The sequence below is a fragment of the Pseudopodoces humilis genome, chromosome 29, assembly GCF_049639895.1.
Source record: "Pseudopodoces humilis isolate 2021_Gansu_Grassland_sample_001 chromosome 29, ASM4963989v1, whole genome shotgun sequence".
NCBI classification, from domain to species: domain Eukaryota; kingdom Metazoa; phylum Chordata; class Aves; order Passeriformes; family Paridae; genus Pseudopodoces; species Pseudopodoces humilis.
Window position 1 is genome coordinate 4,114,649 of NC_142228.1, and position 25,925 is coordinate 4,140,573.

Genomic DNA, 25,925 nt, shown 5'->3' on the forward strand with positions numbered 1-25,925 from the left:
GCAGCTTCACACAGGTCATTAACTGGGAAATAACACAAAACCAGGGAGCAACAAGTGGGAGCCTGGTTTAAGTCCTTAATAGGAATTGGGAAGAGAGCAGTGAGAAGGATTTTCCCTGCTTTCACTGGGGAAAGGCTGTTCCCAAAGCACCACACAGGGTTAAATGTCACCCATTTGGGACACTGAACAGAGCAACCCAAGTGCTGGGAGTGATGAGTGGACTGTGGCCACCAGCCCTGTTTATCTCCAGGCTCCAAATGTCTCTCCCTCACACTTTGAGACGTTTTCCACCCAGCTTCCCAACCACACTCAGCTCGCTCTGGCAGTGCCCTTGCCCATCCCTGTGACTTTCTTCAGGCCACTGGTTAATGAGAGGAGCTCCTGCTGAATGCCCCTGGAGCACAGAGCCAGCCCCAGCCCATCCCTGCCCCATCCACTTGCACAACACGTCCTGGGTCACTCACACTTCCTGAGGCACCACCCTGGCGCTCCTCCAGCTGCTCCCCAGAGCAGCCAGGGGTCAGTGCCAAAGGCCACGGGGGCAATTCCCTTCCCAGAGTCCCCACAGCTCCAGAGGGGCTCACACGGGGCTGTGCTGGCTCTGGACACAGCAGGGCCTCTCCAGGTTGCTCAGGGATAGTCTGGACCCATGCCTGGCCTGCCTGGTGTCCCAGAGGGAAAACAGACCAAAACAACTGAGCACAACACCCATTTACAGAAGTGCTTGGGCAGAAGGGAACAGCAAGGACATGCTCATGTCCCCTCGGAGCAAATTTAATGGGGAGACTGTACCTGGATGTTCTGAAGGACAGGAATAGGGCAGGGATTTATCTGTGTCCTCCACGGAGCCTCACTCCTCATCCCTCACTCCTCCCAGGCTGCCCAGAGAAGCTGTGGCTGCCCCTGGATCCCTGGAGGTGTCCAAGGCCAGGCTGGACAGGGCCTGGGAGCACCCTGGGGTAGTGGAAGGAGTCCTTGCCCATGGAATGAGATGCTCTTTAAAGCCCCTTCCCACCCAAATCATTCTGGGATTCAATGATTCTCTAAATCCTGCTCCTGACCCAGCTCTGACAAGAGACTGAGGTAGCCTTGAAAGAGAACAGTCCTGCTTGAATCAGGCCCCCAAAAGATATTAAAATGCATGGAAACCTGAAAAAAAAAAGGGAGCAGAGCAAGGTCCCGAATCCCTTATAAATAGCAGCAGAAAGCAGAGACATTTATCAGCGTCTCTCCAAGCCGAGCTGGCTCCTTGCCAGAAAGACAGAGCCAAAGGCATCAGTCCCTCACTCCCCTTCTGCTAATTGTAAATTCAAGTTTAATGCCAAACCCACAGAATGCCAGATCGGACTGGTCTCTCAAGCAGAAAGCTAAATCATACATATTGCTGTGTCTGAACTGAATTCCTCACACAGAATGGAAGGAAGAGGGCTCTGGAATAAGGCAGAATCATTGATATTCGGGAGGGCTCCGAGCCTCCCGCAGACAGCTCGTGTGTGCTGGCAGCAGGAGAGGGAGGGGATTCCACAGTCAGACAGAGTTACTGTGACTCCATCTGACCCCATTCGTTTGGAAAGCACAGGAATCCTCCCCAAAAGGTAGCACTGCCTGCCCTTGGGCACAGGGTGTTACACAACAGAGCCCTCACACTTCCCATCGCTCTCACAGAAGCACACGGAGTCACTGAATCCAGTCACTTCTGTTTAATTTTCTGGATATTTTGCAGGAGTTTGAAGTGTCTCCTCCCTCCTGTTGCACAAGGTGAGGGGAGCCCTGAGCCCTCTCTGCCCCACAACTGGCAGCCCTGCTCCCAACACACACCCACCACACACACGTTTTTCCTGTAAGTATTTTCCATAGAGGAAAGAGCCTGTAGGACACAGGAGATTATGGGATGACACTTCCAGGCTGCAAGCAGCACATTAATTTAGTAAAGGACAGAGCACCATTGACAGAGGTTTCCCAAATCTTTCCCTGCTCACGATTTGCACCCATGAGCTGCCCAGACTCCACTTTTGCATGTTCAAGGCACTTTGGAAACGCAGCATAGAAAAGTTTTATGAAAAGTTTTACTTGGAAAACAAGGAAGAACAATGACGTAACTGCAGACAACAATAATAAAATTAACAAAATGCTAATGGCTACCCATTGCTTTGTCCTTGTTGATATAAAAAGTGTAACATCAGATCCAGTGTACAAATACAAAAAAAATTGTGCATAATAAATGTACTATAGTACTGTACATACAGCATAAACCGTTCAATGAGAATGAATTAAATATACCTATTTGTCTCCTGACTTGGAAGACAAAAGAATAAAGTTCTAAAGTCCTAGAGTCAGTGTATAAACCCTTTCCAGGGGCTGAATCACGAGCCAACGGCATCCCTGAAAATCAGCAGAGTCAAATATTCCCTTAGTGGAAGCCATTATTCATGGGACTGCTGGTTATGATAAAATAGGAGAAAAAACTACAACATATCAACCGAGCCAACGTTAAATCCAGACCGAGTTCTTCCCATCTCCTGACTTGCTACTGGCACTGCTTTTGTTTGAGCCCGCTTTGGATTTCTTCCCTCTGGAACTGCTGGGGTTGTTTTGGTTGTTGTAAGCCTGGATAGCAAGGTCCAGGCGGTCCTGAGCCACTTTGATTTCCCTCTGCAGGATCTCCAGGTCGGCAGGAATGTTCCCTTCGTTGCTGCCATACTGCTGTTCCTGAGCTATGTTGGCTTTGTTCTGCTTGTAGGCCATCTTGGCGTTGGACAGCTCCGTGCACTGCATCTGCTCCGGCTTCAGCGCGATGTTGTAGCCCGGGGGAGCCGACGGCGTGTTCCAGGTGAAGGGGTAGTTAAAGGTCCCAGAGTCAACCAGCTCCTTCTTCTTGGCATTCAGCGTGTCCCGGATGGTGCCAAACCCCAAGTGCAGCATCTCCCAGACATTGAGGAGCAGACACATGCAGCTCACCCCGTACATTATGAGCAGGAAAATGGTTTTTTCGGTTGGCCTGGAAATGAAACAGTCGACGTTGTGTGGGCAGGGCTTCCTGCTGCACACAAACACGGGGCTCACCTGGAAGCCGTACAGGAAATACTGCCCCACCAGGAAGCCAACCTCAAACAGGGCCCTGGCCAGGAGCTGCAGGACATAAATCCTCATGAGCCCGTCCTCCCGGATCTGCCGCCGGCCGTCGTGCTTGGCTTTGGCAGGGCTCTGCTTCTCTTTACTCTCCCGGACGCTCTCCACCTCTATCTCCGGGTACATCATCGGGTCTTCCTCATGGTCACCCTCAGCTTCCTCCAAGCCCCGGTGCTGTTTCCAGCGGATGGGCAAGCTCCTCCTCCTGGCTCTCCTGCTGGCTTCGCTGTGCTCCACCATCCGGGCGATTTTATGGATGGCGTAGCCTAAGTACAGCACCGAGGGAGTGGCCACGAGAATGATCTGGAACACCCAGAACCTGACGTGCGAGAGAGGGGCGAAGGAGTCGTAGCAGACGTTCTCGCAGCCAGGCTGCTCCGTGTTGCACACAAACTTGCTCTGTTCGTCATAATAAATGGATTCTCCTCCCACAGCAATTAGGACAATCCGAAACACAATCAACACTGTCAGCCAGATTTTGCCAACAAAGGTTGAGTGGTTCTGGATCTCCTCTAACAGGCGGGTCAGAAAACTCCAACTCATGGTGGTCAAATGAGTTTATCTAAAAAACAAACAGAACCCCCAAATATTTATGAGTTTATCAGCTCGAGCCTAAATGGTTCAAACTCAACCAAGAGAGTCTGAAAACTCCAGACTTTTATACTGAACCCATCCGTGTCTGTGACCATCACCTGCTATCGGGATCCAGCTGCCAGAATTTGCTTGAAGATTCTACGTCTCCTCCGCAGGTTTTTGAGGAATCTGCTGTAAGAAAAAGTAGCAGTTCAGTATCTTTTCATTAAAATATGTGCTCCCAAAGCTACTACCCAGCCCAAGAGAGAGGCACAGCTGCTCTGTATGTCACAGGTTGATTTAGAGTGGAAGCTGGAGACTCCACAACACAGTGGATGGGAAGACAAGTGCCCATGAGATTTTTGGGTGCTGTTGGCCACATCCTGCCACTGGCAAGGGGATTTATTTGAATTTGTTAAGGCCTGGGCTGGTGATCATGCTCTCAACCCACGGGAGACACGGTTGTGTCCAAGGGCAGTACCAGCTGTCCTAATTCAGGAAGGGATGGCCCAGCCCACCTGTGATGCAAAGGCAGGACAACCTGGTGGCCTGAGCAGTGTCACCCTGCAGGTCCAGCCTATGGACAGGGCTGGGCAAAGGAACTTCTAGCTATGCTCAAACCATCCTGGGGATAGATTTGGGTTCAGCCCCTCTGGGAGTCTCAAAATCTTCCTCTCAGGTTGAGAAAGGATTTCAGTGTGGGTTTTGTAGTGAAAAGCTGATTAGAAATAGTTACTTGTCAAAACTTTTAGAAGAGTTGGTGCACAGAAGTGAGTGGTGGGTGGGTGAGGGGAGGAGGGACGGCGCTGGCAGGAGCTGAGCAAGCGCCGGAACTGCCGGGCCTGGCCACACTCCTGAGCAATTTGGCAACTCTGCCAAATTCCAATGGCTGCAGATTCCAGGTTGCCCAGAGAAGCTGTGGCTGCCCCTGGATCCCTGGAAGTGTTCAAGTGCTCCAGGTTGGACAGGACTTGGAGCATCCTGGGACAGTGGAAGGTTCCTGCCCACGGCAGGGGGTGGCACTGGATGGGCTGCAAGAGTCCTTTCCAAACCATTCCATCACTCCAGGATAAATTTGCAATCCTAACAATAAAAATCACATCCTTGGAAACTCCCATCTGGCAACACTTTGAACAAACCCCAGGAACACTGCAGGCCCTCCTGGAGCCCAAGGAGTAAAAGTAAAACACAGGAGGAACTGCTGGACACTGTTAGAGCAACAGGGGATGAGGCATCTTTCAGATCTTTGATGATGTCAAGTATCAGTTTGTTAAAGATTATTAAAATAAATTATTACATCAGAACAACATTTGGTGACAGATCCTGAACCCAGAACTGGACAAACCTCCAGCACTCGGATCCCAGAAGTGATTTATTCTTAACCTGAAAAAATTCCAGGAGACTGAAGAAAACTAGTACTTGGAACTATTCAGCTTCTTCCACATAACTACGGAGCTGTTTATAGGCAAAATAATGAAATGTGGGAAGACGCAAGCAATGCAGAATTAAAGGATATAAATGTGATCTCCCTCTGGTGGAATTCAGTGTTTCACTGAAAAGCCAGGAGCAGGGATATGGTGTGGATGGGCTGTGCAGGACATTTGATTTATCACTTCATAACAGTGGGAGGAAAAAAATAGCACAGGAGAGTATTAAAAAAGGCCATATAAAGTGATCAGAAGTAACAAAAGTCTTGACAAATGATTCCCACATTAGGTCCAAGATCAGTTCCATAATTACAGCAGTTCTAAAACTGCTGGATCTTCCCAAGCTCAACTGGGGAGTGGCTGCTGATAAAATGGGCCCATGGGACATGAGTTCGAAGGCTGAGAACTGGAGATGAGAGTCACCAGTGGTACAGGAAACACGGATTGCTGGGGAGGCTGAGGCCCTTGGGACAGCCCCACTGCCTGAACCACACTCAGTGCAGCTCAGGGCCAGCAGAGCAGGGTTTTGTAACAGGAGGAGAAGCTGCTGTGGCTGTCAGTTAACAGGGAAGGATCGGGGGCTCAAGGAGAGCTGCTGATATGGGGCAGGTGATGGATGTGACCTCTGGCTGTGTCACCTGCAATCAGGAGCTGGGGGGTGATCTTACCTCCTTGTTAGCGAGACAGCCCCGGGCGCCTGCGGCCGCATCCTTCAACACTTGCTCCAACATCAGAGAGTGGACACAGGAGGCTCAAAACCAGCTGAGGGATGGGGAAGATGCCTAAAAGTGAGTGATTTAGAGAGATCAATTTGTTTAGTTGGGAAACAGGAGGAAAATGAAAGTGAATCCCAGTAGCAAGGAGTCAGGATCATGATATGTCATCAAAATTACCAATTAGAACAAAATTCCCCAGCACTCCCTCAGGTGGACAGGCCACCTGCACTCAGCCCTGAAGAAGGACATGTTTAAACCAGGTGTGTTCCATAGATAACAGCTATTAGGGGTGCATGCAATCCTCCCAAGGCTTCCATCCAAGCTCATCTTCAACACAACCCTGCTCCCACCATTCCATAGAGCACTGGCTGAAACAACACATTTTTAACAGGCAAAGAGAAGTTCCAGTCCCAGTGCAGCCCCTTCCTGCAGCAGGGGCTCAGCACCCCCATTTCAGAAAGGCACCCAAGTCCAGCTCTGCCACCCAAGTTCTTTGTTAGTGAGATGAGACAGTGCTTCAGACACCCCACACTCAGCACTTCCCACTCAGATTCAGAGTCCAGATGAGGGGCAGTGAGTCTGGGGGTCCTGCACTTGCCTGAGAAGTCTCCAGTGGGCAGCAAAGGGAGGTGAACCCCACATCTTGAACAGGAGGTTAACAGAGGAGAGGAGCCCCAATACCCCCCTCCCACCACACTGCTCTGCCCATCTCATCACCCTGGACACCGACAGGACAGGCATGTCCCCACTGATACTTCGTGATTCATCAACTAAAACAGAGACAAAACCCAAAGGAGTTTAAGAGGTTAATTCTTATTCCCTGAAAATGTCAGGGCCACGCTTTTCACTCAAAGTAAACTACTAAGTAAATTTGAAATTAATTAAACACTGTTGCCAATGTAAATTTGGAGTAACAGCAGGAAGCAGCCTTTAAATTTTCATATATTGTCACATTCCTCAGCAGTTAAGGGCAGGAAGTTTGAAATGAGTGCAGATTTCAGTATGAGAATTTTTACTTTTAGACAAGCTGCTACCTCCCATCTAAGAAATTTCTTCAAGGTACATGCCAGCTTTACACTGTGCATCTTCTACCTGCAGGCAGGCAGCAACAACACAGAAATCAATCCTGTGATTCCCAACCTGAATTCCACCAGTTGTTCCAATGCACAGAGCACCAGATCTATGTACAGACTTGTGCTGGGCTTTCCACAGCCCTGGGATGCAGGAGGATTTACTCAACCTGTGCTTAACAACCAGGACCTGCCAATTAGTGAGTCTTGGGAGCTCTGAAGCTGCCCAAGAGCTGATTCTCTTTGCCAAGAAAGTGTCACTTTGTCCATTTAGTCCTAGTCCTGAGTAGAGCTGCTGGGACAAACATGGGAGAACCCATGAGCAGGCAGAGAAGTTCCTGGGCTTTAAGGAAATATTTTGGTTCAAGCAAAATGACCAGTGATTACATCTTGGAGAGGTTCAGCCCATCCAAATTAAATGCAGTACAAACCCAAGAACTTCCAAGAGGAATTCCAGTGGTGTCCTTCTGTTCTGTGGGATCAGCCAAGGTTAGAGGGGCACCTTCTGCCTCTCCACCATGTGCTGCAGCACCCAGACACATCACAGTAACCTTCACCCAACATACACCCGCGCTCCTGCATCTGTTGTTTCTGGCAACATTTAACTCAATAATTTTCCAATGTTTGAAAGAAAAGTCTATGGACACTGACACGCATCTGAGAAAGGCAGAATGTCAGCAATTTCAGCTAATTTAAGTCAGGCCAGAAAGTGCATTTGAGAGAGACTTTCATTTCTTGTATTTGTCATAAGTTCATTTCAGCACTTCCAGCGGAGGAGGCTCCTTGGAGCGGGCAGGATCCATGATGAAATATCAAGAGGCTTATCTCTGACAGCAGGCTGGCTCCTGAATTAAAGCTTTGCAGGCACTGACATCCAGAGAGAATGAAGAAGAATTTGGAGCAGGTACATGGGAAAAAAGAAATCAGCTTCAGGTGAAGAATTTCTGGAGTTAACATGGCTGTTGTTCACATACAGCCAGGGAATGGCCCCTCAGGTGTGCCCCCTCCTCTACCCAACCCATGAGGGGCTGCCTATGAATTTAAACATTTTAACATTTAAAATTTCACCTCCTTTCAGCTTTCTCCTCAAACAGTGATGACCTCCCACCACTCAGGGTGGGAAGAACTGCCCCATGGAGCACCAGTTACTGTAAAATGCTCAAAATCCTGCCCTTGGATAGGACAGCTGAGGTGTGGCAGGGACAGCAGTGGGGCAGGAGGAAGCTGCAATGCTCCAGCAGTGTCCCCATTGCCCTGAGACGGAGGGCACTTGGAGGGCAGGACAGCCAGCACCAGGTGGTGTAAGGCAGCTTCATTCCAGGCTGTCAAATCCCAAACACCTTCGGAACCATCTCCTGGCTGTGTCCTGGCACAGCCCAGCACAAACTGGAGCCCCTTGGAACAGCCCAGCACAAACTGGAGCCCCTTGGAACAGCCCAGCACAAACTGGAGCCCCTTGGAACAGCCCAGCACAAACTGGAGCCCCTTGGAACAGCCCAGCACAAACTGGAGCCCCTTGGAACAGCCCAGCACAAACTGGAGCCCCTTGGAACAGCCCAGTACAAACTGGAGCCCCTTGGAACAGCCCAGCACAAACTGGAGCCCCTTGGAACAGCCCAGTACAGACCAGCAGCTACAGCCCAGAGCACCTAAGCATGAGGGTGCAGGGAGTGCTGGTGTGGTTGGGCATTAAGCAGCCTGTGAGGATCACAGAGCTGGACTGGATGATCCATGTGGACACCATCCAGTCCAAGCTCTTCTGTTTCTGTGGTACCAGGACTCAATTAACATAATTCCATCAATGACAGAAGTGGGGCTGGGCACAGCCTCAGCATGTCCAAGGATGGCACCAAGCTGAGGGGTACAGATACCCTGCAGGGAAGGGATGCCATCCCCAGGGATCCTGACAGCCTGGAGAAGGCCCCTGGGAACCTCATGAACTTCAGCAAGGCCAACTAGAGGGTCCTGGATCTGGGCTGGGGCAATCCTCAACAGCAGCACAGACTGGGGGTGGGTGGATGGAGAGCAGTCCTGCAGGGAAGGACTTGGGGACACTGGAGGATGAAGAACAGGACGTGAACCAGCAACAGACCAGAAATGCAACTGTCCCCTGGGCTGCATTCAAAGCAGCGTGGGCAGCAGGCAAAGGGGGAATTCTCTGGAGCCCCCAGCATGGAACACATGCCTGTTGGAGGGGGTCCCCAGAGATGCTCCAAGGGACCACCTCTGCTATGGAGACAGGCTGGGACCATAGGGGTTGTTCACCATGGAGAAGGAAAGGCCCTTGGGGAGAACATCTTGTGACCTTTCAGTATAAATGGAGCTTGTAAGAAAAATGGGGACCTTTTATCAAGGCTTACAGTGACAAGACAAGGGACAATGCTTTTAAACTATGAGTGGGCAGGGTTAGAGGGACATTAGAGATATTTAACATGACAGTGGGGATGTCCTGGCACAGGGTGCCCAGAGCAGGTGTAGCTGCCCCATCCCTCTCTGGAAGTGTCCAAGGCCAGACTGGATGGAGTCTAGTGGAAAGTGTCCCTGCCCTTTGATGGCAGGGAGTGGTGGAGGGTCCCTAAATTTCCGTATTTCACCAGCACCTCCTCAGACAAGGCTTCTCTGCAGGCTTCGTAGCCTTGAGGCAGTTGTTAAGCAGAATGAATGTATCTACAGAAGACTTTTTTCCTCCCTAAATTATGTCTTCTCAGGTCGTGCTAATGAAATTTGATTAATTTATTAATGATTTATTTGTTTTGTTTTGTTTTGTTTTCAAGCAGTTTGAAAAGACATGTGCTGAGCAGGAAAAAAAAGAAGAAATGCACAGAAATTCTGTTGTTAATCAAAAGAGGTTTCATGCTGCATGAAAGTAAAATTGGGCCCACAGGCTAATTAAAATAGTATTTCAATTAGGATGAATGAATAATTAGCATTATTCATTCAGCTCTCATTTACATTGAAAAGTAAGACATTACATGATTTACAAGTACTTTTGAGGAAGCAAAGGGGCTCCTTTTTTTTTTTTAAACCTGGAAAACGAGTAAGGCTTTATTGCTCAAGAAAGCAGAGAGCTGTGGCCAGACCCAGCACTGGAATGGTGCCAGCACATCCTGAATCCTGGTCACCCTTGTGCTGATGCCACCTGCATTCCCTGAGCAGCAATTCCAGTGTCCATTCTCCCAAGTGACACAAGGGAAAGGATGTGGGGATATCCCTGGGACAAGACAACTCACAGCTATCATCCTTCTATCCTCCATGAAGGAAGTGGGTTTAATCACCACAAATTTTACTCCAATTTTTAGCAATAAAGATGAAAAGGAATAAGAAAAGTGCACTGAATTTTATTTTTAATCTTATAGAATACTTGGGAAGGAAAAGGCTGGGACTTTTCTGGAGAGGACACAGTGCTCTTTCAAATAAATCCTCTGTCATCTGGCAGGGCTCACGTGGCAACAGCAGAGAATGGTTTGGAAAAAGCCACAATGTCAATGTCAATTTGGAAACCATTTCTGAATGGTGTCTTCCAATCCCAGGCATGTTAACAAGGCTCTGCTGATTCCCAGACCAATCCCCTGAGTCTAAAAAACCCTATGTTGAATTAGGAGACCACACATCCTATGTGGGATATAAATAGAACAGAAAAATATGGGTAAGAGGTAGGGATATAATAAGATTCTTGTGCTGTCAAAAAAATAAAGATGTCAAGTATGTATCTTTTTGAAAATCAACATATACCCACCCGAGCATTCAGCTTACAGATAAACTGGAATTTGCAGCTAAGACATGAACCTCCGGTCGCCTCGGCGTGCCCTCTAGGTACTGCTAACATGGGAAGCCAAGTGACAATTTTAGCAACACTCCCCCGCAGTGACAAAATTCAAATGAAATCACGACGTGTTTTGTGCTGGCCCAAACCAGCTTTTTACTGCACCTACAGCAAGCGTGCTGCTGCAGGAAGCAGCGTGTCCAGGGCAGGCACCGCGGAACGCGCGGATCCCGGCGCGGAACGGCCCGAGCAGCACGAGGACAGGACGAGCTGAGCCTGACTCGAGTTCATCTCAGAGCAGGAGCCTGCAGTGACAACAGGCTCCACGGAAAATGGAGGCTGGGCTGTACAATCTCTGTCACCTTGTGAGATTTTTGGAGGCCCGTTGTGGGGTCTGTGTCAGCCTGAATCCCTTCACGCACACTCAGCAAACAGCATCCCTTCCAAAGGACGGGAGTGAGGTGTTTCATCTCAGACACCGGGAGAACGAGCTCCCAGTTTGGCACTTGTTGTAGCCTGACACCAGCCTGAGGCTGCTCCTCACACCCATCCTGCTGATGCCAGGTATCAGGAGGCAACAGGAGCTCCAGGTGATGGCAGCACCGTGGGGATGTGAAATGTGATCAAGGAGCAAACAAAGTGGTCAGAGACACTGAAACGCCGGCTCTGTGAGCAGCCCCGGCCACAGCGACACCAGAGCCTGGGGAAGCAGCACAGTGCTGGAGCCTGCAGCAGGAACAAATCCCCTCCTTCACAACCTGCTGCCAGATGAGGAATAATCCAGCAAGGAAGAGCTACTGGAGCTCAGAACCAACCCAGTGTTTACTCCACCAGTGCTCCCCCTCTCTCCTAGCCTCACACATCTCACAGCTCTTCTCCACCACACTTTAACCCCACTGAGCCTGGATGGTTTGAGCAGCTCCCATAGGAACTGGGCTCCTGCAGCACTGGCAGGTCCAGCATGACCCAGCAGGCCCTGCCTGCTCCTGGCCCTGGTACTGCTGTGCTTGTTCCTCCGTGCAGAGGGGCCAGAGAAGCACAGGAAAGCTCCCTCTGTTCAGCTGGATGTTGAAAACAAGGAATTGCAGGGGAGGTAAAAGACAATTTATTTTTTTTTAAATATTTTAAATTTGAAGTTCAAGCCATACTAAAGAAAACACCCAACACTGCTGTTCTGAAATCAAGACCAAGTGTTTAACTGAATCCTGAGCTCTTGGATTGCCAGTCCAGGCTGTCTGCAGACAACAGGGCTGGGGACTGATACTCTTAAAATCCAAAGATCCGGAGGGCATCCTCGAGAAAGACTGTTCATCAGACTGGGTGAGCGTGGCTTCAGGTACACAGAACACTCCTGAGTGTGAGCTGTCAATTCCCATTCTCCCATCCCACAGGGATCCTGAAGGCTTTTCCATGAGGTGATCACACACAGTCAGCACTCATCTCCCAAACACCAGAGTTCTCCTTCCTACGAGCAGCTCCTGGACCAGGCATCCATCTGATGAGGCACCACGTGCTCCTCAGCTCAGGGCTACTAAGCCTTGGCTCAGACACACAATGTGCAACCTCTTGAGGAAACATGAGACCAAACACCCCAACACTGACTGGTGTGAGGCTGTGAGAGCCCCTTTGTAAGTGACTGAGATTTACTTCAGTCACTTCTGAAGGTGATTAACCTCTAAATTCCCTTGTACCAAATGAATCGAGGCATATTTCAGAAATGTGCAATGTTCTGATAACTGGTAGTTTAAACCACCATATTTTACATCCCAAAGCAGGATCAACCAGAGCAGGTTTCAAGGCCCATGTCCAGCCAGGTTTTAAATATCTCTGAGGCTAGAGACACCACAAGCTCTCTGGGCAGCCTGATCCTATTAAAGACATCCAGAGACAGAAACCCCACAAGCATTGAAAAGTCATTTGGGCAGTCTGATTCTCTATCTGACCACACTAACAGCAAAAAAAACTTTTCTTATGTTTAAGTGGCATTTTCTTTGTATCAATTTCACATCACCATTCCCTGGGTACCATGGAGAACAGTCTGGGCAACTGCAACAGAAGCAAAGCAATTTAGTAATTTTTCCTGTAAGAATGAACATAATAGAGAGGGGACAAGTTGCAGGGACTTGAGCCACACAAACAAGTGAAACTGTGACCTGAGATCCTTCCCCCTGCCAGTGTGGGACAGCTGCCACACAGTGCTACTCAAACTAGCATGATATTACACAATACATTATTAAAATATTAAAAATATTGTACTGCTGCCTGTTGGGAATCGTGTTCTCAGCAGTTATTTTAACAAATATGCCAAATGGAAAGGTAAAGATGGAAAAATTGAAGTGGGGAGAATGACAAAAGGCAGGTCCTGAGTGGCCAACAGAAATTCAAGCAAGAGTGATGGATCGGGGCTGGGGTTCCTGCACACACCTGCCAATGACCCCAGGGATTCAGCCCCTTTCAGGACACACTTGCCAGTCAGGGAACAGCAGAGGGAAAGAAAGGGCAGGAGAGTGTCCTGCTGCAAACTCTGCCTGTGTGGGCAGGCCCAGCAGCAGCTCTGCCACTCAGGGTTGCACCCAGGACACGCAGGGGTGAGCGGAGCACGGACAATGCAAACCCACCTGTGACACCCAGGGAACAGCAGCACCTGGGCCCACCCCACACCTCTGACCACAACCCCAAGCACTGCAGCAAGGCAAGAAGGACCAATCCTTCCCTGGACAGACCCACAAGGGTCCAAAGGGAAGAACACATGGAACACACAGAAGCCTCTGGGTGTTGCATTCCCAGGAAGCACTGAGAGACAGGTGCTGCTGGGGAGCAGGAGCCTTTGGACAGGCTGCAGCATCCATGCACTTACCTGGATCCCTCTCTGGCAGCGAGGTGTGGGGAAGGCCATCCTCACTCCCATACCGTTCCAGTCAGGCATCAGAGAGATTTCCCTGCCTTGATGTGATTAGCGATTCAAATAACCACAACATCCCTTTAACTACACCCGATTCCACTGCAGCCAACGGCTCCACAGCGTTTCCCCACCGGGCTCCTCCTCTGCGCTCAGAGGGATGAGTGTCAAAAGAAAATGACACACTGGAGGCAGCTGACCCAAATATCACTCTCACGGCCATTTCGGGAAAGGAGAGAGAAGCCAAAAGAGAGCAATTCTGTCGTCTCCTGTACATCAGAATCAAAGGCTCTCACTTGGCTGAGCGGGAGGCAATCGGATGGGGATGAGCACCTAATGCTCCCACCACCATCTTATGACAGTCAGGAGAAACTATGACAGTGTTTGCTTCATAGATAAGCCTCAAAAACTACCATGAACAGCTTGTAAATGAAACAGATACCACGCACCCCGACACAGTCTGCCACAATGTCCCCAGTCACCCATCCTGCAACGTGGCAGCTGCTTCTCTGACCCACATTCAAAAAAAAAGAGTTTTATTCCCCAGCTCTGTCTGGTCTAGTGGGAGCCACTGCCTCAGCCTACAACAGATCCACATCACATTTTCTACAACAGCAGCCCTGCAGAGAGGTAGGGATGTTCAGAGGCAGAGGAGGACACTGCAAACCAAAGCCTCACCACTGCAAATCCTCCCTGCTGAGTGCCTTCAGACCACCCAGCACTTGGAATAGCTCTGCTGAACTGGATTGTGCCAGTGCTGGGACACAGAGGAGCAGAGAGCCTTGCAGCCCCCTCTGACTTCAACTCTGCCTCTCCCCAGGTGGAGAACACCAAATTGAGCAGGACAGCAGCCAGCCATGCCAAATGGCACAACAATCCATGAGGATGGAGTTGGGATGGACAGCCAAGGACAGCACCTTGCCAGAGAACAGGTCCACAACAAGCCAGCACCTCACTCACTCTACTGCTGCTTTAACTTCTCCCAGGTGCTGCTAAACCACAGAAACAGCTGAAGAGTTTTGTTTCAATAAAGTTGGTCTTACACATAGTTTATTCTGAGACAAGGAGCAGAGTAAGGCAACAGATTGCCATACTGGCATTAAAATGTTACTCCAGCTTGAGTTCAACAGGAGTCTTAACAGCTTTATTTTGCCAAAGATAAAATTTAGAATATAAATATTCACAGAGATTCACTAAGTGACTTATTTGTTGAAAAAAAAAATAAAATCCTGGAATGAAATAAGAAACATAAAACTGTCCTTTTCTGAAAGACTTGAATACTTTGAGACCCCCTTGGGAAGAGACCTGAAGCACTGATGAACTCTCTATGCTCCATCACTCCAGCTGGGAAACACACACACCAACTGGGGCTTTTCCCCCTGAGAACAGCTGGAAATAACTCCTATTTTATGAAAGGAGGCCAGAAGCCTTTTCCCAGTGACAGGCATGCTGCACCAAGCACACAGTGGCAGACGGGTCAGTTTTTCCACCTGACTGCTTTCCCTGGCCAAGGATTTTATCTGACTTATTATCGACACAAATTGGGACAATTAGCAGCAAACTGAAGGCAGATCAGCCTCCCCAGTGCTTAAGTCAGGCATGAGACTGACAGGGGAGCACCAAGGGGACCTGGGGATGGTGGGTACTGTGTTGTGGGGCTGCTGGAAAAACCCACTGAGACACTGCAGCCACAACTACGGTCAGGGAGACAGTGCCAAGCTTCCTCTTATTTCCAAGCTTACAAGATTTTAGGAGGCTGGTGACGTCTTGTTAGTCACTGAGTGAAACTCATGTTTGTTCTGTAATGCTCTCCTCAAGCTCCAAGGAGGAGCCAGCAGATGACCTCTATCTGGCATGACCTGGGAATGCACAAGAGCTGGGCCACTTCCTAACCACAGCCCAGCAGGTCTGCTTGCAAAAACCCTCTTAATACAAAGGGTAATTGAGCATCTGCTGTGTCACAGCCCATCCACTCTCACAAAGGGGAATTAGCTGCAGATAAGATCATTCCTGATAAGGAACCCCTGGCTGTTTGGTGGATTCTCATTAAGGTAATCACTCTGCCAAACACAGTCACAGACTGGCTTGGGTTGGAAGGGACCTTAAAGCCCAACCAGTCCCATCCCTGCCATGGCAGGGACACCTTCCACTATCCCAGGCTGCTCCAAGCCCCATCCAACCTGGCCTTGGACACTTCCAGGGATCCAGGGGCAGCCATGGCTTCTCTGGGCAATCTGTGCCAGGGCTTCACCACTCTCATGTAAAATGTCCCATCTAACCCTGCCCTCTCTCAGTTTAAAAGTGTTGTCCCTTGTCCTGTCACTACAGGCCCCGGTAAAAAGGCCCCATTTTTCTCCTAAGCCCCTTTATATGCTGAAAGGCCACAGTGAGGTCTCCTAAGAGCTTTGTCTTCTCCAGCTGAACAGCCCCAGCTCTCCCAGCCCATCTCCAGAGCAGAGCTGTTCCAGCCCTCAGACCATTCCTGCTTCAGATTCCCACCTGCGCCTTGACAGAGTCTTCCCGCAGCAAGCCACCGTCAGGAACAGGCTCAGCTTTAAAGTCACTAAAAGAGATGATAAACCCATCTAGGGAAAATGATGTGACTCCTTTACATACAACTCACAGCACCAGGAACAGCTCCAGGCTCTTTGCCAGCCCTTTCCCCTGGGACTCATTGGGAACTGGTTCCCAGTGCAGGGACTGGAGTGGAGGTCACGGAGCAGAGCCAAACTGAGGAGTCAGAGCAGGGTGGGCTGGGGTTCACTGAGGGGTTAACAGAGCGTGGAGATGGACCCCAGCCCGGGTAAAACCATTCCTAAAATTGTCTTGGGACAGGGAAGCAACTGCCATGTCAACCCTGCAAGACAGGGGTTGTGAAGAAAATCCTGGCAAAGTGTATTTCTCCAAAGCCAACATTCACACAGGACTCATGACACAGAGAATTAATGGGCACTGACTCTCTGTACAAATACAATAAACCAGGGGAAAAGTCAGTGTGGCTTCTGGGTCCCAGCCCCACAGAGGGCTCCAGATCTCCTGGGTTTTAACCTCTGTGAGTCTCTCTCATCTGAGGCTTCCTGTGGGGACCCCAAAAGGTCACTGGAAAAGGGACTGTCCCTGTGTGGAGAGACAACTGGGTGGGAGACAAGGGAGCAGGAGTAAACAGTCATTTCCTGCAAGGGAGGGAAGTCAGAGCAGGGGTCACAGGGAGAGGCTGGGACCTGTGCCAGGCTAGGACACTGTCTGGATGTGACCCAGGATCCTGGTGGAAATATTCAAGGGGAGGTGGATAAGCAACCATGAAGAGCAGCACAGGGACCATATTTATTACGCAAATAAAATGGCAGATGGAATTCCACATGGATAAAGTGATGCATACATTGAATAAAAAAATTAAATCTCAATTTCAACTAAAAATAGATATGCCCTGAGACAGCCTCAGCAAGCAGGAGGTCTTGGGGCTGTCAGGCTGCTCTGTGAATGCTCTGGCACTGCTCAGCACAGCTCCAAACAGTGTTTCACCAGTGTCAGAGGACAAGCACAGCCAGCACACGCTGCCGTGCCACCATTTGCCCTTGACACACATCCATGGCATGTGGCTCTGGTCACTCTGCCATGTCCCCATGGCTCACCCATGGTGGGTGGCTCTGGTCACTCTGCCATGTCCCCATGGCTCACCCATGGTGGGTGGCTCTGGTCACTCTGGCCAGCTCCTGTCACTGGAACAGAGAACAGAAGGAGCTTGGAGAAGAGGTACAGAGTGGCTGGTGGGGGAAGGACAGTGAAAAAACCAAGGCTGAGGGCAGAAACGGGCAGGGAGCTGTGAGACCCAGAGTAACCTGGAGAAGGAAAACCCCTCAAAAATTGAAAGCCAGAGCAGTGTCTCAGGCAAGGGTAGGTCAGTAGGCACAAAGCAGCTGCATGTTGAGAGAGTCCAGAGCTTGTCCCAAGCTCTGCTGCAGCCCTCACATGGGACAGGTCAGAACCAGGACTCTGGAGCAGGCAAGATTCCATCTGATCCGTGTGGCTGTTCCAAAGGAGCCGGGAGCGAGGGAGTCTGAGGTGTTGGGGAAAAGCCTCTCCATGAACCAGCTGAAAGAGAGGCACCAGCAGACGCCAAAGGGAACAGAATGGCTACAAGGGGCTGTTAGTCACTGCTCAGTTCCAGCCCCTTGGAATTCCGTATGTGCCAGACGATCCCAGGCAATTGGAACACCTGAAGGGCAGCGATGATTTATTTCTGTCCACGGCTCTCCGGCACAACCCTCCAGGGAATCGGATTCCGCAGACACCCGGATCGATACGCTTTGGTCACAGATTGCAAAGAGAGCAAGAACAGGCGAGGAATACAAACCAAGCTGGGGACTGACTGAGGAGGAGGCTCCAAGTCAGCTCCAGAAGGAGCAAAGACTTCACGCGAACCAAGGAATAAAGATAATTTCCATATGGCTCTGTGGAAGTTCGCTGTGTGCTTCCTCCCAAACACTTCGATTTTATTTTGCTTTATAATATCTCAGGAATCACAGTTTCCACCACGAACATTCTTCTCATTTCAAAATAGTTTAAATCCATATCTGAGTACGAGCTGAGTAACTCCTGCGAATGAGTCTGCTGCAAGTAAAATTCAGCCATTTCTCAACTACTTCAATGTTTACCATGAGAATCGGGAGATTTTTAGATTTTTAAGAGGACATGCTGCATGCAGGGCAGCACAACTGCAAGACACATTAGGAATTTTTAACTATTTTAATTTTATGCCATTAAAAAATGTACTGACACCAAGGCCAGCCCCATGTGCACAACCTACACCACCCCCTTGTCTGCCTACAGACACATCTCTAACCTCATGCAGCGCCAGGTATCATCTTTGTTCCTGAATCCACAGCAGAGCCAGGCTTCCAGGAGTTAACAAGGAGTCAAACTCCCCCTCGAGGGAACATGGGCATACACAAGACACACAGTCACCCTTCCAGGCTCTTGACTATTTTAAGCATGAGAGAGATGCAGAACTTCGCAGGCGATGGTTTGTTTCGAGTCTGGCAGGGCTGCACCACTCACGCCGGGATGTCACCGCGGGCGGGAGTTCCATCCCCCGCTGCCACCAGCATCATCCCTCATCCTGTAGGAGCTGCATTCCCGAGGCACACCACAGCCAGACCCATGTGTAGACCCAGAAGTCATTTTTCTACATTCCTTCATCAGAAAAGCAAAGTGGACAGAAGCATCCCCAAGATGTGGCACTTTTCGGGAAGACTTTGGGGATGTTCAGAGGAGAGGGAATGCTGTTCACAGCCACCTACAAGGCAAACACTGCACCCCAGGACTGCTGATTAATGGCTGAGCAGGACACCAGAGAAGGGACTCCATGGAAAATAAGCAAATGCAGTTGTCAGCCTCCTCCAGTGCCACCGACTGCAACATTCGGACTGGAAAGGACACGAGGCACAATCTGCTGGTCATCCATATGGATGCCTCCCTCCCTCCTTCAGTCCTCCTCGGTATCTCAATCGAGGTCAAGCACGCACACTCAGACTCGTTTTCTGACAAATTTGTAACTAAAAAGCTGGAACTAATAACTGTAAGAGCCCAAAGCTGGTTTCATGGACTTGTTTAGGCAAAAAAGCTGGCTGACTCCACCAATTTCCATCTAGGCAAGGTAATAGGGAGAAATCCTTCACTCCCGTGTAAAAATGTAAATCCCAGCTCAATGAGTCATTTAAGCACATGTCTAATGCAAAGCCTGAAACAAATCCTGCTAATAATCCAGGCTGCTCTCTTATTTACAGCTAGGCATGGCTTGAGTACCTGGATGATCTGGAAATACCCCCGAGCCCCCGGAAAAGAGCCTAAACCAGGCTGGTCTGGGAATTAATCACAGCGGTATGAGCAGAACTGCTAATATGAACCGGGGGAGGACTGTGTGTGTGTATGTGTGTGCTGAAGCATCTGTTCAAGTTTAGGCATATAAAACATTTTTCAGCCCAATGACTCCAGAGGGAAATGCCTCATACATCAGCTCATCTGAGTCAATTTTTCCATCACATTTCCTTTAATACAGTTTTGTCCATAAATACACTATTTGTTTTTTCCAAATATAGATTTTTATTTATAGCCAGAAACCTTGTAACTTGTGTTATTGCTTAAAGCCCTGGGTTCTGTTTTGAAATGGAATCACATTCTTTCTTGAAACAGAATCATTGAGGAATTACTGGCCAGTTCTGAGGTATGAAACCAAGTTCTCTATGTTTGCAGAAGGAAAAGGCATTTCTTTTTGCTCCAATATTTGCCATTCTCCAAGGAATCACCAGTAAGATCACAACTGCCCAGCCACAGATTGCATGTCAATTATCCCACACCACATCCAGGCACTTTCACCTTAAATCTTCATTTTACACCGAAACAAAGTTAAGTTTTTAAAAATCCCAACCAGATCTTCCAGACAGTCCTGAATTTGGGGAGAACTGTGCGTCACTACCCAAACAGTGATAACAATTCATATTTATGGTATGAGGAGGTCAGAAAAGGAAATGTTAACATTGCCCTTTCCCCTCCAAGGAGCATTTTGGAGATAAATTCCTTTTTGTAGCTTTTAATGGAAAGCAACAAGCCTTCCAAAACCAAGACCAAGAATGGGCAGTGAATGGGAAATCTTGTGATTTTAACATTTTAAAAACATGGATTTTTTTCAAGAACGGAATTTACATACTGAGCAATACCAAACACAGCAAGAGAAATGTGATTTAATACAATTTGGCCATTATTAACCATAACTTGAGTCAATAACAAGCACAGCCTGTTATTCCATGGCAGAAGCACGGGACAGTGGAATTGCACTCCCGCTGCTGCGGGAAGTGCCGAGACCAGCTGGAAACACTGATAAATGCCAGGAGCTTCTGCAATAAAACCTTCACTCCCTTCCAAAGCAGGGCACACAGAGGTGGCCGTGCAGCCACCCATGAGGGGCTGGCAGCAGGATCCAGGGACCATCTGTAACTCAGGGAGTCTCCCTACCTGCTGGGTAGGAATGCGCTTCCCTGCTCAGGTCAGCGGGGACAAAGAAGAGCCACCATAAAAATCAGGGAATAGTAATGGAACATTACTATTGGAGTTACTATTCCATTACTAATGGAATTTTTAACAGCAATAATTTGCTTCCTATTAAGCAGATTAAAAATACATAAATCTGGAGCACAAGTCAACTCTGTGGAGTGGCAGCACAGAATACAAAGGCTGGAAGCAGGGTGGGAGCAAAGAATCACCTTCCCCCTAATGAGGCAGCAGCGCCCATCCCCCGGGACCGACAACAAAGGGGTCCATTATCCACTGGAGGGTTTCACTCCAAGTGGTTAATGATTGCTACCCTTGTCCGAGTTCCTGCTGGGGTTCAGGGAATCCTGTCCGAGCAGGAAGGGTGAGGCACGAAAGAGGTACCTTGTACAAGGCAACGCTCCTTGTGATTTGCACGTTTAAAAAAGGTGCTGGAAATCTGAAGTGGTGTTAGGAAAGAGCCACAAGATCAGCCCCTTCTCCCCAGCTCCATGCTGGTGGTGAGGCTGCAGCATGATTTCTGAGAATCACAGAATATCCTGAGCTGGAAAAGACCCACAAGGATTATCCAAGTCCAACTCCCGATTCCATCACTTCTTTCCTCAGCCAGCGGCTCCTTGCAGGTGCCAATGACCACAAATCACCAAAATTCACCTCAGCGAGCAGGGTCTGCCTGGGCTCACACACTCTGTGGTGTTCCAGCAGCTCTCCACAGAAATCTCACCATTCCATAAGGACTGCTCACCCTCCAGCATCACAGCTGGGTCAGGAACGAGGTGTCAGCGGCACCACTGAGCCCTTGTGGCTCCAGATTCCTCGGCTACAGCTCCCCAGAAAAACACCAAGGCACTGGATTTTCAGTGATTCAATCCATAACACACCTAAGGAAAGCACCTTATGGATTATCCAACCCCTAACTGGGTGTTCCTAGGCTGCTCTGTTGGTCCTAAGCGCCTGGTTCACACCCAGGTACAACCTCAGGCACCGGATCTCATCCTTTCCTTGGCAAAAGTGGTGGATGAGGAAAGTTTGGAGATTTTTTTGACTCACAGAAGTTGCTAACAGTCAGCAAATTACTAAATCAACAGACTTAGGTGTTAAAATTCATCACAAACTCTCCATCAGTGATTTCACAGCTTATAAGGAATTTGTTCTTGTAAACTCTTGTAAACCATCCAAACCCAGAAAATACTTTTTAAGATAGCTTCATCTAAGCAATGTAATTCCCACACCAATTACCTTTAGAACCACATAATTCTTTAGAAAAACTGTGCCTATAATTAAAATTCACCAGGGTATACCAAAATCTTTACTAAATTCTTAAAATTGGTCTCAATTTGCCCAGGATCTGGGTTTTAACTTTCCCCCAACTGAGGGCTAGAACCCCTGGAAATCCTCACCTCCTGCACATTCCCAGCCCTCTTGGGGCTCCTCTCTGCCTTGTTCAAAGCAAGGGCTGTGCTCTCAGTCCTTCACCCAATTTTCCAGTTATTTATTGGTATTTGCATCACTTGCACATTATCTGTGATGAGATGGGTGTTTGCTTTGAAGTGAGGGGCTAAAACAGTCCCTAATGAAGGGCTAAGGATGGAACACATCTAGAAAAGAGGTATTTCATGACAATTCCTTGTCTAGAATCCTGCATTCACACCTGTGAATTGTTTTTAAAAACTTAAAAACTGTAATATTGGTGTATGAATGAAGGAAACACTAAGATTTGTAAATAGAAATGTTTTTATTAGCAATAACTCAATGGTCCCCTCCATGAATGGTAGGACAAACTTACAAACTCTAAAAGCACTAAAGGCAGTCAGACCCTTTGGTAAGGGAATAGCCTGTCAATAAAATGTTTTTAATAACTTTCCAGCACTCAAACTGATCTAAACCTTGATAAACCCATTTCAAAAGGACAAGAGGTGCTTAGCGACAAACCAAGGAGCAGCTGGTCGTGTTTCCACCACAGTTCAAAAACCATAGACACTCTTGTAAAACAAGTTTCATGTGATGTGAAACCTCCAAAGGGATGTGTCACCGTGCTCCTGCTTTGCCCCATGCACCGGCATTTCAATTTGGAAATGTCAGATAAGTTCCTGAATCTCAGAAATACCCTGCAAAGGGCTCTTCTCATCAAAGGAGCCAGAGAAAGGCTCAAGGGCAGACCCCACACTCAGCCCAGCCCCAGCCCCTCAGCTCTTACCTGGCCGCCTCGGTGCCCGCAGACATGGTCAGAGCTCCGGCCAGCGCCGGCTGCCACGGGGAGAGCCCAGCACCGCAACTGCTGCACCTCGGGGTCACTGAGGACCAGCCCCTCGCTGGAGCTCTGGCATTCGCCAGACACCAAAATGTGGGACAGCTCAGCCCACCCCCACTGAGCCCTGCAGAGCCACCAGTGACCACAGAGCTCTGTCCCCGCTGCTCCCCAGAGCTGCGGAAGTGCCGGAGTTAATGCAAGCACTGCTGCAAATGCAGGACTTTCCGAGTCAAACGGCACAGTAAGGCTCAAATTCCCTTTTAAAACTCCTTACCTATCCTGCTTCCCAGCGCTGAGCTGACCTGTTCCCTCAGGAAAGCACAAGCACAACTTTGGAACAGACTTGGAAAGTACCAAAAATACAGAGAAGGGCACCTTGCATTTTCCTGAACACGAGTCTTGACAGAAAACAACAACTTTCTGCCTTAAATGACCTGAAGAACGGAATGTTTGGTAACTGCACTGACAGCTGGTTCATTGAACATCCCCGAAACACAGATTTCTAACAGGAAGGGACAGTTTGGGGTTTTTCTTAACCAATTATCCTTGACTTAGAGCAGGCAGGAGATATGGAAATAATAACAACAATCAACGGTCTGTCAGATAGAATGGTTTTGTTCTCCCTTTCATTTCCAAATACCAAACAAACACCCAATGAAAAATCAGAACCTGGTGGTACTAACTGTTGCTCCAGAATCCATACACTATATCCATGCCCTAATTAATCCCTGTGAACTATCTCCTACTTGTAATTAATTTGACAGCGGAACAAAATCAGCACTTCACTGGGAAGCAAGGTCACACTGACCAGAAAGTGTCAGGACTAATTCCTACTAACAGAAATGAGAATTGGCTTTAAAAGGCCAGTAAAAATAGCTGCACAAGTGTCATTCTCGTGAAATTTTATGACGCTGGGTGAAAGTTAGGCCCAAAGGAAGCCAAAACTCTCATCTCACAAGAGCGGGATTCTTCTCATCGTACTCTGCATTTGGGTCAAGCACAGAGAATCACAGAATGTCCTCAGTGAGACACACAAGGTCATCGAGCCCAACTGATGGCCCTACACAGGACACCCTCAACAATCCCACCACGTGCCTGAGAGCTTTGTCCGAACACTCCTGAAGCTGGAGAAGCATTTCCTCGAGCAATGCCAAAGCGCACGGCTGCGGCCCGTCAGCTTGAGGCAGGGCAGGCTCCGGCTGCCAGCAGCGTTATGAAGGTTTATCCGGGCAAGGAATTCTGAGCAGGAGCTGCTGCTTCCAGGGACTGCTGACACCGGGGATCCGTGAGCCCCGTCCTGCCCGAAGCCGGGAGGGACACGGGGGTGACACGGAACGGGAGGAGGACACGGGGGTGACACGGGAGGGGAGGGACACGGGGGTGACATGGAAGGAGGACACGGGGGTGACACGGGTGGCGTCTCCCGGTGCGATCACTCCGTTCCCGCGCTCGGCAGCGCGGGGAGCGCTCCGTTCGCCACCGAGGGGCTCGACACGTGCAGCCGCGGGCCGGCACCCGGCGCTCCGCCCGGGAAAGCCCCTCAGGCATCACTTCCCTCGGGATAAACACTCCGGAGAGGCCCGTCCCGGAGCGCGGAAGGCAGCGGGGAACGGGGAGGACGCGGGGGGATGGCACCGGCCCCTCGCGGCGGCACCGGCGGCGCAGCGCGCCCGGCTCATCCCGGCTCGGTCCCTCCGGGCTCCCGGCTCCCTCAGCCCGCCGCGGCTCCTTCCCCTCGGGGCCCGCGGCTGCGCTCGGGTTCCCGCCTCCCGGTGCCCCCGGAACGGCCGCTCGGTCCCCTCAGCCTCCTGCCGTCCCCCGTCGCTCCGGCCCCTCGGGTGGCGCCGCTCGGTGCCCTCAGGCCCCCCCCCCGCCCGGCCCGGGCCCGCCGCGCCCTCAGCCCCACTCACCGGGTCCGGCCCGTGGCGGCGCCGGGGCCCCTCGGCCGCCGAGCCCGGGCGGGGGGCGCGGGGCGCATGCGCGGAGCCCCCTCAGCGCGCGCGGGCCGGGGCGGGCGGGGACGGAGGGACCCGGGCGGGACAGGGACACGGGACTGGGGTCGGGAGGGGGACAGGGACACGGGACTGGGGTCGGGAGGGGGACAGGGACACGGGACTGGGGTCGGGAGGGGGACAGGGACACGAGACTGGGGTCGGGAGGGGGACAGGGACACGGGACTGGGGTCGGGAGGGGGGACAGGGACACGGGACTGGGGTCGGGAATGGGACAGGGACACGGGACTGGGGTCGGGAATGGGACAGGGGACAGGGACAAGGACACAGAGCAGGGTCAGGATGGGGACAGCAGCAGCGTGGCCATAGGGAGAAGGACACGGAGCAGGACAAGAACACTGGAGCAAGGCTGTGGACAAGGACACCACAAACAAGGTGGGGACAGGGACACTGGGAGCAGAATAGGGACAGGAGCGGAATAGAATGAGAGCAAGATGGGATGGGATGAGGACAGGGACTGGAGCAAGGTGGGGATGTGGAGACCAAAACAGGATGGAATGAGGGCATCAGAAGCAGGACAGGGAGGATGACACAGAGTAGGACAGTGATGGGGACAGTGGGAACAGGGCTGTGGATGGAGACCGGGACCAGTGGAAGCAAGAAGGGGACAAAGATGCTCGGAGGGGGATGGGGACATTAAGTGTGGGACAAATATGGAGGCACTGGCAGCAAAATGGGTGTTGGGTGATGGAGCAAGATGGGCATGAGGGGAGCAGGATGAGAACAGGGATGTGGGGAGCTGGACAAGGACTGGGACAGGGTGTGATGGGGGCATCAAGAGCAGGAGAATAGGGAAGCAGGATAGGGACATGTCACAGAGACATGGAGAGCAGGGCAAGAATGGGAACACTGGGAGCAGGGCTGTGGACAGGGACAGCAGGAGCAGGATGGGGACACTGGGACAGGTGTGGGAATGGGGGCATATGGAGCAGAATGGGAATGAGGGCATCAGGAACAGGGACATGGAGCACAGGACAGGGACAGGGTCGGGACAAGGGACACCAAGAACATGATGGAGGTCTGGAACAGGGATGAGAA

At 50.3% G+C, this 25,925-nt stretch overlaps 1 protein-coding gene across 3 annotated transcripts; it reads right to left on the reverse strand.

The window, feature by feature from the left end:
- Window positions 1-1,704: 1,704 nt before the first annotated feature.
- GJC1 (gap junction protein gamma 1) lies at window positions 1,705-24,824 on the reverse strand. 3 transcript variants are annotated; one of them, XM_088068176.1, is made up of 4 exons: window positions 24,786-24,824; window positions 5,798-5,911; window positions 3,822-3,894; window positions 1,705-3,691 (listed from the first exon to the last, which is right to left on the reverse strand). In XM_088068176.1, the coding sequence occupies exon 4, from the start codon at window positions 3,670-3,672 to the stop codon at window positions 2,491-2,493; it is 1,182 nt and encodes a 393-aa protein (XP_087924302.1). In that variant the 5' UTR covers window positions 3,673-3,691; window positions 3,822-3,894; window positions 5,798-5,911; window positions 24,786-24,824; the 3' UTR covers window positions 1,705-2,490. The 3 variants fall into 3 exon arrangements, with proteins under 3 accessions (XP_087924302.1, XP_087924303.1, XP_005532666.1); XM_088068177.1 differs by lacking the exon at window positions 24,786-24,824 and adding an exon at window positions 22,822-22,889 and having other exon boundaries at window positions 3,822-3,891; XM_005532609.3 differs by lacking the exon at window positions 24,786-24,824 and adding an exon at window positions 22,822-22,889.
- Between the last annotated feature and the right edge of the window lie 1,101 nt (window positions 24,825-25,925).

What these genes read in the sequence shown, in the direction of transcription:
- GJC1 (XM_088068176.1), bottom strand. Translation starts at nt 3,672, where the DNA reads ATGAGTTGGAGTTTTCTGACCCGCCTGTTAGAGGAGATCCAGAACCAC.